Here is a 14,424-nt window from a genome sequence, read left to right on the forward strand (position 1 = left end):
CTCATTGTTTTTTCTTCTTATACAGGGAGTGCAGAATTATTAGGCAAATGAGTATTTTGTCCACATCATCCTCTTCATGCATGTTGTCTTACTCCAAGCTGTATAGGCTCGAAAGCCTACTACCAATTAAGCATATTAGGTGATGTGCATCTCTGTAATGAGAAGGGGTGTGGTCTAATGACATCAACACCCTATATCAGGTGTGCATAATTATTAGGCAACTTCCTTTCCTTTGGCAAAACGGGTCAAAAGAAGGACTTGACAGGCTCAGAAAAGTCAAAAATAGTGAGATATCTTGCAGAGGGATGCAGCAGTCTCAAAATTGCAAAGCTTCTGAAGCGTGATCATCGAACAATCAAGCGTTTCATTCAAAATAGTCAACAGGGTCGCAAGAAGCGTGTGGAAAAACCAAGGCGCAAAATAACTGCCCATGAACTGAGAAAAGTCAAGCGTGCACCTGCCAAGATGCCACTTGCCACCAGTTTGGCCATATTTCAGAGCTGCAACATCACTGGAGTGCCCAAAAGCACAAGGTGTGCAATACTCAGAGACATGGCCAAGGTAAGAAAGGCTGAAAGACGACCACCACTGAACAAGACACACAAGCTGAAACGTCAAGACTGGGCCAAGAAATATCTCAAGACTGGTTTTTCTAAGGTTTTATGGACTGATGAAATGAGAGTGAGTCTTGATGGGCCAGATGGATGGGCCCGTGGCTGGATTGGTAAAGGGCAGAGAGCTCCAGTCCGACTCAGACGCCAGCAAGGTGGAGGTGGAGTACTGGTTTGGGCTGGTATCATCAAAGATGAGCTTGTGGGGCCTTTTCGGGTTGAGGATGGAGTCAAGCTCAACTCCCAGTCCTACTGCCAGTTTCTGGAAGACACCTTCTTCAAGCAGTGGTACAGGAAGAAGTCTGCATCCTTCAAGAAAAACATGATTTTCATGCAGGACAATGCTCCATCACACGCGTCCAAGTACTCCACAGCGTGGCTGGCAAGAAAGGGTATAAAAGAAGAAAAACTAATGACATGGCCACCTTGTTCACCTGATCTGAACCCCATTGAGAACCTGTGGTCCATCATCAAATGTGAGATTTACAAGGAGGGAAAACAGTACACCTCTCTGAACAGTGTCTGGGAGGCTGTGGTAGCTGCTGCACGCAATGTTGATGGTGAACAGATCAAAACACTGACAGAATCCATGGATGGCAGGCTTTTGAGTGTCCTTGCAAAGAAAGGTGGCTATATTGGTCGCTGATTTGTTTTTGTTTTGTTTTTGAATGTCAGAAATGTATATTTGTGAATGTGGAGATGTTATATTGGTTTCACTGGTAAAAATAAATAATTGAAATGGGTATATATTTGTTTTTTGTTAAGTTGCCTAATAATTATGCACAGTAATAGTCACCTGCACACACAGATATCCCCCTAAAATAGCTAAAACTAAAAACAAACTAAAAACTACTTCCAAAAACATTCAGCTTTGATATTAATGAGTTTTTTGGGTTCATTGAGAACATGGTTGTTGTTCAATAATAAAATTATTCCTCAAAAATACAACTTGCCTAATAATTCTGCACTCCCTGTATAAATGTTTCTCCTTGAAATGGTGATTAAGACGGCATGAGTCATAATTTATAGCATTTAACGCACAGAGCAGCATGAAGGTTTTTGGCTCTTTGACTTATTTCTCCAACACGTCCTCCTTTATCTCTGTGCAGAGAGCATGCTCAGGACAGCCAGTAGTCCAGACAGCTTGCGCTCCCGAACACCCATGATCACCCCTGACCTCGAGAGCGGCACCAAGCTATGGCATCTGGTGAAGAACCACGACCACTCAGACCAGAGGGAGGGAGACAGAGGGAGCAAGATGGTGTCTGAGATCTACCTGACCAGACTGTTGGCCACAAAGGTAAAAAGAGGCTGCGTATTCTCTCACACGCACACACACAGCCTCAGCCAGAAGCCCGACTCCACCACATCCCTGTCATGTAGCCCATTTCCACCAGCAGCCCCTGTTGACCTTTGTTTGGTGGTGGTCTCTAAGCTCATTAACATTTTTCGTAACCTTTTCCACAAAGACACACATATGCAGAGTCTTAATTAGGAGGTTGACCTTTGACTATTGAGTTGTTTGGTTGGTGTTACTGGGCCCTCTGTTGGTGGCCTCGGGGCTTTTAGGCCCAGGCCAGTACCCCACGATCATTATTCACCTAATTCCTCCATGTCCTCCAGACCACACTGTGGAAACTGTTTAGGCTTTTATGCAGCATGTGTCCTCAGATGATGATCAGAGAGGTTGGTTTAAAGGCTGGAGTTAGGTCAAGTGTTTGTTGATACTGTGCAAAAACAAACGGCGGTCGATTTGTATTTCTTCCCCGAGTTAGTTGTTAACCACTACGGAGCAGTGTGTGACTGAGCCTCCATGTCTGTTAGATTAGGTTGTGAAACAGAAACTATTTTATTTTCTTTAACTGCTGAAGCTGCTAAAGCAACAACAGCTTTTCAGAGCTATAAAAGAACAGCTAAGAAATGGCTGTGAAGGCCTTGCAGCCATATATATATTTATGTACAGTCCAATGCACACGTTTCCTATAAAGTAAAAGCTTTTGCCCAAATTCATACTTCCACTAAAATAAGTGATGATAAAATAATGTTATTTAAGGATTAATTTTGCAGTGCTAATTACCTTCAAGAAACACCTTTGTTTAATTTTTGCATTAATTGTTACAAACTGGACTTAAGCACAAGGGGAAAAAAAACTAAAGTCATTAAGAGAAAAGCTCTTATTCAAAATGCACCCATTTGGTTTCACATTTCCTCGAGAGTAAGAGTGGTTCTCTTCTCTGAATAATGGATTCCAATGATTAACTTGACGATATAATATGATAAAATGTTGCCTTCAACACAAATGTTTTAGTCTAGTTAAGTGTCAGCATTTGCTGTTCGGGCCAGAGAAACGAGGCGGTGGATAAAAAAGGGTTTTATTAGATGTATGAAAAGCCAAATTAGCATTTTTTTTATTAAACTTGTTAAATGTGAGAAATGGACGACTTTAATGTGTGAATTCTGGCACATCTTAAACACACACATAAAAACACGTGGCCTTCTGTTGGTTTCTGCTCATATACCACTGAATATAAACATACCTCTTTGCGTTAATTATAAAATGTCATTTGTCCATACGCTAAAACCATGTCAGGTTCTTGCTCTCATTTGCAGAGCTCCCATGAGCTCCCAGCTATGAAACTGCAAGGTTAGCTGCATCAATGCTGCCTCAACTGGGAAGTGATTAACATACAAGCCAGAGGAGGACAAATGGGGTGGGGGGCACCTAAAGCATTGCAGTTTGTTCTTATTTATTACAGCCCCCACAGCTGTGTGTGTGTGTTTAGGAAGCTGATTTGTTAATGTGTGAACGAATACAAAACTGCAAATTCATCTTGTGGCTGCTTCAAAAAAGGTTTTGTAAAACGTGGCCTGGATGCTTGAAAACGGGGACGAACGTGCCGAACACTTGTGGGAAATATCAAATCATTTCAACTTCAGAGAACTTTGTTAGGATTCTGAATTCTCCAGAGTTGTGCGATGTGGTAAAACACTGCAGAACAGCCTTAGGCTGAACTCTCATTGGGCCCTATCCTAAATACTGTAAAGAACACTAAGTGCTCAACATCATCAAAAATTCTCCCAAAGTTGAAGTACTGACAGCAAAGCAGAGTCATCCCAAGTACCTGCTACTGACAGCCATCGCCTGCAGCCACGACAGCAAAGAAGAATGTGCAAGCAAAGGCAGTTGTGTAACTGGACTGTTGAAACATTAAGCGTAACGGGGACAAAACACTTATCTTTATATGTCCATCTTTGGAGACAAAATCTTATGTACACAAACAAACTGGCACATAGTTTTCCACATTTCTAAAATTTGTTTCACCACTTTTTACATGCTGCTGTTTGCGTGAAAGCCCCAAAGAGCAGGAAAATGTCAACCAGTGTAGTAAAACTCCTAATCCAGTATTGATTCCTGTGCTCAGGGTACGCTCCAGAAATTCGTGGATGACCTGTTTGAGACCATCTTCAGCACAGCGCACCGAGGCAGCGCTCTGCCTCTCGCCATCAAGTACATGTTTGACTTCCTGGACGAGCAGGCAGACAAACACTCCATATCAGACCCTGATGTACGGCACACTTGGAAGAGCAACTGGTGAGTTTGCGCGCGTGTGCAAGCTGTGAAAGGGCATGACTGGCAATATTTGATTGCTGGTTTGTGTTTTGTTGGCATTGGTGTTGCTCAGTAGGAACAATATTGGACAGTAAGCCAACAAATATGGAACACTTTTACATTGTTAGTGCAACAGAATGCACCACGCTTGTATTTTTCCCTGCCAGTTCTAGTATCTAATCACTCGAGACTGCTTGTTCAGTGTGTATGCAGCTTAATGCACTGGTGTGGTATCTCTGCACATTAATAGACCAGTCCCTGTAGCTCTGCAGCTCATCCTTTTTTCTTACTGCTTCCAGTCTTCCACTGAGGTTCTGGGTGAACGTGATCAAGAACCCACAGTTTGTATTTGACATCCACAAGAACAGTATTACAGATGCCTGCTTGTCTGTGGTGGCTCAGACCTTCATGGATTCATGTTCAACCTCAGAGCATAAACTAGGGAAGGACTCACCATCAAACAAGCTGCTTTATGCTAAAGACATCCCCAACTATAAAAACTGGGTAGAAAGGTATGTAAGCATGGTGGATTAGACGTGAATGTTACATTTGTGTGTTTTGTTATATTTCATACAAATATTCAACTGTTTTCGTCCAGGTACTACTCTGACATTTCCAGGATGCCGGCTATCAGCGATCAGGACATGAGTGCCTACCTCGCAGAGCAGTCACGCCTGCATGCTAACCAGTTCAACAGCATGTCAGCCCTACATGAGATTTACTCCTACATCATCAAGTACAAGGATGAGGTGAGATTTGTCTTAGTACTACCTAAGAGAAGGAAACAAAGCTGTACTAATGTTACATACTAAATACAAGCTGTTACTTTTGTCTGTATACAAAGACTTACCTTCAGTCTTATTGACATTTAAGAGGCGATTTAGTCGGGCTAACTGAATAAATTAAACCAACTTTTGCATGCTTTATGACCCAGCCATGTGGGACTCCTTATTCATCCTTATGTAGGAATAACATCTTTGTGCTTTGAAAGCAGGAGCTGTAAGTTTTTTTGCAGCATTTGCTGACCTCTAACCCCTTTTCCCCCCAGATCTTGTCAGCTTTGGAGCGAGACGAGCAGGCAAGGAGACAGAGACTGAGGAGCAAGCTGGAGCAGGTCATCGACACAATGGCGCTGACCAGCTGAGGATCATCGAGCACCTCCTGCTCCTCCTCACTCCTCCTCTCCATCTGTCTCTCTCCCACGTTCCTCTCACCCAGACAACAAACAAAACTCCAACCCCCAAACAATACGACAGACGAAACTGCAAAAGGACCGAGGCAGTATACTGCAAAATGGGGGGATTCGGCAGAGATGGGCGGGGCCTGTGTACGCTTACGTGTGTATGTGTGTGTGTGTTTGTCTGCAGCTCCATACAGTGTGTCTGTGTGAGAGGCTAGGACACGGGACGTTTTTTCACACATACATACATGGAGAACATGTCAACTCGACAGCATTTGATTATTGTGGATGTCGGTGTTTGTGGTTTGCTTGATTTTGATTTCAGGAGTTTTGTTGTGATGACGCGATGGTCAGGAAAGAAACAACGGAAGCCTGGAAAGAACTCCATATACGGCATCATTAGCGGAACGGACCAATCTGTGATGAGCCAATGGAGAGAGGATCTCTCTAGGTCATGTGACTCCAGATGTCACAGTTAGAATTTTTTTTCTTTTTTGTATAAATGTAATCAACTGCCCACTCTCTGATCTCTCGCCACTTGTATTACTGCTGAATTTGCACAATTTACAGAAACGTTACAAAGCAAGACTATATAGATATTATATATAAATACAGCTACGTTTTTAAAGAAAGATTAGGGAGTAAACTTTTTTTTCTTTTCTTTTTTCTTTTCAAACCAACAAATACAATAAAAATAAGACAAAACACGATTTGATATTACGAGTACAAAAAAAGTGGACAAAAAAACAACGAAAAAAGAAACAAAAAAGTCGTACTGTGCCATGTTTTCTTTGAATGTTGTTTAGTGCAAAGACATTTTGTTAGATGGAATGTGCTACCATATGATTTTAAATATGAACATGCCTAGTGACTGAAAAGAAGTTTTTGAATAACAACCCATCATAGGATCCTTGTTGAAAGTGACAAAGAAAACACACAAAGTCGCCCATCTACACATCTTCCAGGTAGAGTTCATGGTGTCACGGTGATAACATGAAGTTGCTGTTGTTTCTTATTCAATCAGTGCAATCTGTTGGTTTCACAAAGCCAAATATATACCTACAGGATGGTTGCTTTATCATGGCCACGTTGGTGTCTGTTTCTTTAATTCAAAGGTCAAGAGGTGACAGTTTAGTGGCTCGTAGTTTAGTGACGGAACAATGAAGTAGCTACATTGCACTACCTTAAATATTCCTCTTTGCTCTGATACCACCCTGTCTAACTTTCCAGAGGTCATGTTTTTGTGTTAGCCATCCCTGAAAGGGTCATTTTCTGACGGTTCTGCAGGAGCAAAGTCTTTATTATTTACAGACTCTGTTCATTCAGCAACCACAGTGAGGTCAAGTAGAACTTCACTGTGGAGAAACAAAGTCAGAAAAGCCGTTTCCAGCCTCAAGCCACTTTCCCCCCTTTTTTCTGTTCTCACAACAGAGGTGCAAAGAAAGGACTTAGTGTTATTTCTCCACCTCGAGAACATATATGTTTGAGACATGGGTTTAAGCTTTCTGTCCACGAGGAGGGTATAGAAGTGTACAGAGGTGAGACACTTTGGTTCATTAGCTACACGAGGCTGAGTAATCCTCATCTTTGCCTGCACCTCTTGTTTCAAAACTAGCCTACTGCCATGTGTGGCTTAAGCTTTTTATATTACTGCTCTCATAAGAGGATTTCTTTGTTTCTGTGTTTTTTGAAGTCACGGTTTTTGACTTTATGGTGAGAAATAAGAGGGGTTTATTTCTGCTTGCCGAAAACCAAACTGTGGTCTGTATATTGTTTTGGGTTTTTTTTTTTTGTTTGTTTTGTTTTTTTTGTTGTTGTTGTTGTTGCTTCATTTGTAAATTGTATACTTTTTCATGATGAACAAAAGCTGTCTGCCATTTTTTTGTAATCAGGTTGTTTTTTTGGTTTTGTTTTTACTTTCATTTGTTATGTGTAAATTGTACATTTTATGGTACGCAGAAGACAAAAGTCTCTTCAGTTTTCCTGAAGTTGAAGTACTTGACCGAACTCGAGGTTTATTTTCCTGATCTCAAGGATCAAAATGAAATTGTTGAATCAGATGAGCGTCTGTGTTGTCGTGATGGAAATGTGACTTGCTGCTTTAACTCTTGTACCTTGTTTTTCTATCGAACATTAGGGCTGTCATTTTATGCTGATCATAAATGCTGTCCAATCCTCTTTTGTTTACTGTACATGTCTGAGATGCAACATGACTTCTACAGCTGTATGCTTACGAGCTTCATCCCAGTACTCGCTGGGACTTGATAGCTCACTATGTACCTGCCAGTCTTAAAGGGACCACTCTGGCCATGCTTGGATAGAAATTTCTCCTTTTCATGTCATCATGTTGGTTACACATGTTACATTATTTCTAATAGAAATGAAATCCTTCACTAAAATGTTCTTAGTCTATTATGAAAAACAAAAGTAATCATATTTTGGATTTGTTTTTTTTGTTTTTTTTTCCCCCTTCTGACTTTTTACTGCATTCATACATTTTGGTGCTCTTTCTGTATAGATCACGTGGCATGGAAATGAATGACTGCTGAGACTCAGTGGTGCTGTTAACAGCAGTCCTCTGGATGGTCTGTATGAGTGCAGTAGGGACAAATTCACTCACTCCCTCATCACAACTGAGGCTGTGGTGTCCAGCTGATGATCTGTCAGGCTTTTCAAAGACACTTACACATTCTCAATCCATTCTCAGGTTCATGCTCCATTTGTGTCCTATTCCACTTGTAGCTCTGTTGATTAAACGACTGCTGGGGGAGTCGTGCTTGTTTATCATTTGCATGGCTACTTGCCTTTTAAATTGACCTTCTTCTCAAGTCCACATGTATTTTTTTTTCCAGCTGCCCTTCTCTACTATTCATTTTTCACTGTTTACTACAACAGCTGACTTGTGTTTATTGTTACTCGGTGGCCTAAGAGTGTAGGCTGTAGATTGAATTGCTGGGTTTGCTGCTGTTGTCAACCTTCAGAGTGAGTAGACTCAGCTCAAAGTCATGTTTAATTCTCAGCTTCATCACATTTTTGCCTTTTCAAACCATTGCTGAATCAAATGAAGTCCTGGCATCATTCTGTGTTTTTTCCTGCTCTCTTCTGATTCTTGGAAATTCATTGTTTCTTTTTTTTTCTCCTTCAAAATGGAAGTTACATAGAACCCACGGAAACGCAAAGCAAAGGAATTTCAAGTATAGTGGCTAAAGAATTTTAATACTACAATAACTGATACATTTTTAGAGTTTCAGACTTGAAGCGACTGTCACAAGTTTGCAGGTTAACATTCATTGTGTAAATATTCTGTTATTTCCTATTTTGCAGATTTACTACTTGTAAATAAACACGCATCAAGGAGAGATTAAACATTTTTTGCTAAATAATTTGTGGCTTGGATTTTATTTTTATTTTTTTATTTTGTCATCAGCCGTGTTTAGAGATGAAAATGTTGTTGTTGAGCAGCTTTGTTGATACATGTCTTTGCATTAATCACTGACACAGTCTGCTGTACACATAATTTGAGATCCCCAAAATCCGCTACTCAAATGTTTACATTTATGCTGCCCCCCTCGATGGACGATTGAGTCACCCTCACAACTTTAAACAGTCTTTTGCCAGGAAAGTTTAGCTGCCTGCTTTACTCTGACCACAAGTCCCTAGTCACACCCAGGGGCGGATCTAGAGAAATTTTCTTAGGGTGGCAAAGAAATCAAATGGGGTGGCAAAATCAAAGCCTTTTTTTCCAAACACATATGCAGGTGGTTACATATGGTTATAATGATTCAAATGCAGTAATTATACACGTTTAAATAAATACATGTTTTAGTAAATTTTTATAACTTGAAATGCAAATATAAATTGTACATTTTGTAAACATATACAACTTTTTATCTAAAAATGCAGCCAATACACCTGACATTTTTATTTTGTACAACCATTTCAAAATATTACTAAAACTAAAATGAGAGAACAATCTGGTGTCGCAATAAGATGCCCCAAAAATTATGTGTGGGGAAAAAAAAAAAAAAAAAAAAGTTTTTCCACCAAAAGACAGAGGAGAACAGCACCAGGATAAACCTGCAGGCCTGACAACAGGAGGCGTATCACTCTGCTGGTTTTCTACTTAGTGACAGTGTTTACAAATGTGCCTTTGTGACATTCATTAGTGCCCTCATTGACACAAAACAAAATAACAACTACACAAGACAACACACTAACTATACACTCCACACTAAACGTCATAAATCTCCTATATCTAAAAACTCTCTCTTTCACACTTGCTCGCTCTGTCTCGCTGGCGTTACCATCACTCCCAAAACTTTCCCCTCTTCCTAAACAACCAAATCCCAGGTGTCGACATTTATTTTTAATTGGTCGACATGGTACATTTTTCCACCAATAGGAAAGTGGTGACTTTTTTTTTTACTGTTTTTGCGCTTTCCTTAGAGCGTTAAAACTGTTTTAAGCTACTGAAAACAAGAAAAAAGCCGGTCCGTGTTATGGGCTGAACCATTTGTTAATGGTGGAGGGGGGCGGAGCGTGTGTAACACGATGCAATATTTTCAGTTTTGGCATTTATATTCACTGTTGACTGTAACTACTGGCCAGAGGGGCCGATGGCGCAATATGGCAGCCTCGCTTCTGTCAGTCTGCCCCAGGGCAGCTGTGGCTACAACTGTAGCTTGCCTCCACCAGTGTATGAATGTGAGAGTGAATGAATAGTGGTATTGTAAAGCGCTTTGGGTGCCTTGAAAAGCGCTATATAAATCCAATCCATTATTATTATTATTATTACTACGCTCAAAGTGTTAATGCTATCTTATTTTAATAAACACTGTCATATGCAAAACTAGGATGGCACTTGGGGTGACAAGGGATCATTTTAGGGTGGCCCTTGCCACCCCATGCCACTCTTCTACAGAGATGGACACGTTACTGTAATCCGATTACTTTTTTCAAGTAACGAGTAAAGTAAGGGATTACTATTGCAAAAACGGTAATTAGATTACCGTTACTTTCCCGTAGAAACGCTGCATTACTGCATTACTAAAACCGTGATTTTTTTTTTTTGCGAGAATGTCTCATGACAGTGACGTAAGCAAGTGCGACGTTCATGACAACACCTGTGTGCAGATCAACAATGGATCATATATCAGTGCGGGAGAGAGTATGAGCGTGCAGCGTTTAAAGCGTGGAAGTACTGACCTTATTTTAAGTTTGATTCCAGAAAAAGTGACAAAAACATTAGCGTCCGTTGTGCGTGGGAAGAAAACTTCTTTTTACAGCGAAAAAAACCCCCTAAACTTCCAAGCAAGCACCGAGTGCACAACGACGTAATGGGGAAACTCACAGAGAAACTCGCGGATTCTTCAACTGACCGCGGCACACCTGCACCAGGGTAAACCTCCGCCTAACCTACTCCTGCTTTACAGGTGAAAATAGACCACTAGTCTTTGACTTTATTTGACTTTGACTTTTATTTATTTTCTGCTGTGTTTTACTTGCATCTATTTGAAAGAGTGAGTGTAAACACAAAAAAAATTTTTTATTTTATATGCTGGAATGTGCAGAAAATAGGTTTAAATATTAAACACATTTCTTTCAGTCAGAGAATGTTGCATATAATTTAATTTTTGCTTGATGCATAAAGTTAAAAGATTAAAACTAATAAAACAAGTTTTAAAAAGGGACTTTTCCATTTGATTACATTTTGTATGATGGATTATGCAGAAAAACTAGAATTGGGCTGAAAGATCTATCGCTTTATCACCTATTCAGGTTGCAAATCGTGTTTTTAAAAAGTAACTAAGTAATTAATTACTTTTGAAAATAAGTAATCAGTAAAGTAACGGGATTACTTTTTTTGGGAGTAATCAGTAATTAGTTACTGATTACTTTTTTCAAGTAACTTGACCAACACTGCTCTTCTATCTGCCCCTGGTCACACCACCGAAAGCATCACACGGTTACATCAGTAAGCAGTTTGATTTGGCAGAATTTTGCACCAGCTGCCCTTTCTGATGAACCCCAAAGGGATTTTCTGTCTCCTCCAGGATCAAACAGGATCTTTCACTTATTAGCCTTATATAGACTTATGTGGAACCTCACCACACTATGGAGCCACACTAGCTGCACCAGAAAGCAGCACAGTAATGTTACAGTAAATATTCACCTGCACATGTTTAAAAATTATATCTTGTAAACTTCTGCACATCATCAGAACTACTTGAGTTGGAAAACATCAGGATCTATTTGTTGACTTGTGTAAAACTTTTTATACCTTAAGAAAGGAAGCTTATGTTGACTTGGTTAGAGTGATGCCGCTGTTAAGTTTAATTCCATTTTGGGGCTTGCAAAAGGGGCTCCTTTAACAGTGATCAGTGTTTCTATTGCGGATCATTACAGTTGTTGGTGGTACTGAATCATTTTAGGAATGTATTTCATGTCATCAGGAGTAATCTACGGTGGCCCTGAGAGATCAAATGTCCTGCAACTTAAGATCGTCAAACAAAAACGTACTGCAAAAGCACACAAGACACAAAATAATAAAACAACTGTTTAGTTTTTAAGCATTTTTGGGAGACGATAACCTAAACCAGAACTACTAGAGTTGGCAAACTCTCACATTATTCACGTCATACGGTAGATACATGTTTGATATTAGCTGTTGTGTTTTGAGGCTTCTCAAAGCTTTTAGGATTTTTTTCTGTTTCCATTGTTTATTCAATTTAATTACATTTCTTCTATTTTTGTTGTGTTTTATTCGACTTCCTTTGTGTCTTCTGTGCTTTTACAGCGTTTTTCAATTTGCAATGTGTTTAACACAGTTTGTGAGGATAATCTGGTCTCTTTAATACTATATTGTGTTAAACCAGGCCAAAAAAGAGAGTCTAGTTTTAAAAACGTTTAAGCTTGGGTGGGTATTGAAGATCTTTTATTAAATTTTCCAAGTGCAAAATGCAGGAGCTCTCATGTGGCTTGAAAATTGTTATACCTTGGGTAGCACCATGGTAGACATTTTTTCAATTGATGCTCAGCCTTCATATTAATTCCAGCGCCTTAATAGGCTGTGTCATTTAGTATCAAAGAACTGAGGATCAAAATGTTCACATTAAAGAGGAACCTTCTTGTCAGCAGTACCTTCCCTTCTCCATCTCCCTGCCTTTCATAACATGACCGGCATCATTAATCATTCTTACGGGACTGTACTTGAGCTGCTGGTGGGGGTTTTATTCTCTGGAGGTGCTAATACTAACACATTTACCTTCTAACCATACATCATGCTTGCATTGCCCTCAGCTTACATGGCCACTTGTGTGGAAGAGTGGCTTTGAGTGTATAACAACAGCAGATCATCAGGCAGCTCAGAGCGGCCAGACCAGTGATTTTCACGGCATCTATTTTGCAACTGAAAAGAGAGGCATAGGAGAAGACACCAAAGTACCTTGTCCCTTCTTTTTTTTTTTCTTGGCTTGCCCTGACCCGTTAGCACTCCCCCCGCCCGCCAGCGCATTCAATGAGCTCAGATAGACAAAAAATGTTATCGTTCACACCATGTGTAACCATCCGGGCTAATTCAATTAAAATTCCATCCGAGGAAGAACGCTGAAATTGCGTAATGGTCGTGGGAGCACTGAATCTCGTAATGATCCTGTCAAGAGGCAAATGATCTTGCCGCGCGTACATTATGATAAATTCCTTGCAAAGCACAAGATGCTCGTTTCTTCACCCACCCACCTCTCTTCTTGCATGCAGAATTCTATTGCCATAGTTAATAAAGCCATGATCTATATTTGCCCCCCTCAACTCTACTTTCCTTTTTAATCTCTTTTAGCTACAACTGAAGAGGGCACTGTGTTTTATCACGCACTAAAACCCGGTGAAATTGAAATTCTATTTTAACCGAGGAGCCTTTTGGTGTCTGTCAATGTGCGTTGCATCAAGTGGATGGTGGAACCGGGGCACAATGAGTGGCAGTGGTATCTATAGGGCCCCTAAATCCAGTGAGTGGTTCAGTGGCTGCTGGCGAGGCAAAGGTGACAGCTGGAACTGGTTGGGGACGCTGTGAGATGGATTACTGTCAAGGTTCTTAACTTAGGGTGCACACACACACAAAAAAAAAATAAAAATAGCTGTGTGTCTGTAGAGACCCACAGTAAAGGAGAGGAGTAGGTGTTAAGTACAAGAGCTGCCAACCTTCAGCCCACCACAGACGTATACAGTCATGCCATGCAAAGCTCCCCAAGGCAAGTGCAAGTCTGAAGCATAGTGAGTACTAAGTAATGTGTGAGGTTAGCTGCTAATGGCTCAACTGTGACATGAATCCAAACGCTCGCTGAAAGTCAGCGATGAATCAAAAGAATATATGCAGGGAGTCTTTTGCAGCTCCCACAACTTTACAGGGCTTTAAAAGGGGCCGCAGGCCTGAAGCATCACTAAGCTAAAGGTGCTAAAGGCGCTGACGAAATCTGCACAATGCCACACAACAGACAGGGAAAGTCAGCATGTGGATGGGCTCTCTCCCACAGCCCAGAGACATGCAGTTAGTGGAGTTAGTGAAACTGATGCTTCTAAATCGCCCATAGGTGTGAATATAAGCGTGAATGTTGTCTGTCTCTCTGTATTAGCCCCGGAACAGACTGGCAATCTGTCCAGGGCATACTCTGCCTCTTGCCCTATGACAGCTGGGATAGGCTCCAGCCCTCTCCCCCAAGACCCTGAATTGGATAAGTGGAAGAAGATGGATGGGTGGATTTGCAGCTTGTTGTGTCTCAGTGGCCGAAACACTGAGATGTTTCAAAATTTTTACTCTTCACTTTTTAAGAGACGAAGACGTGCACAACTCGGACAGAGAGCAACGATCATCTTTGACCCGAGGAGGAAGCTTAGGGGTACATCACTCACCATCTTAACAATGCTTTGATTGCAGTCATTCCCAGCTCTCTGTGAATGGTACTCACGGCCATTGATACGTGGTCATGACAATTTGCATATTAATGATCATGAAACTGACCTCACGGCCC

The 14,424-nt window shown here is 40.8% G+C and overlaps 1 protein-coding gene across 6 annotated transcripts in view; it reads left to right on the plus strand.

Moving 5' to 3' along the window:
• LOC120731783 (plexin-A1-like) overlaps window positions 1–8,784 on the plus strand; it is a 190,683-nt gene extending 181,899 nt beyond the window's left edge. For all 6 annotated transcript variants that reach the window (XM_040029020.1, XM_040029019.1, XM_040029018.1 and 3 more), the window contains exons 28-32: window positions 1,721–1,911; window positions 4,034–4,203; window positions 4,521–4,733; window positions 4,820–4,970; window positions 5,270–8,784. In XM_040029020.1, the coding sequence (XP_039884954.1) occupies window positions 1,721–1,911; window positions 4,034–4,203; window positions 4,521–4,733; window positions 4,820–4,970; window positions 5,270–5,365 (821 nt within the window). In that variant the 3' untranslated portion in view covers window positions 5,366–8,784. The remainder of the gene's footprint in view (window positions 1–1,720; window positions 1,912–4,033; window positions 4,204–4,520; window positions 4,734–4,819; window positions 4,971–5,269) is intronic.
• The last annotated feature ends 5,640 nt before the right edge of the window (window positions 8,785–14,424 follow it).

Source organism: Simochromis diagramma, unplaced genomic scaffold, assembly GCF_900408965.1.
Source record: "Simochromis diagramma unplaced genomic scaffold, fSimDia1.1 OVJJ01000483.1, whole genome shotgun sequence".
Classification (NCBI taxonomy): Eukaryota; Metazoa; Chordata; class Actinopteri; order Cichliformes; family Cichlidae; genus Simochromis; species Simochromis diagramma.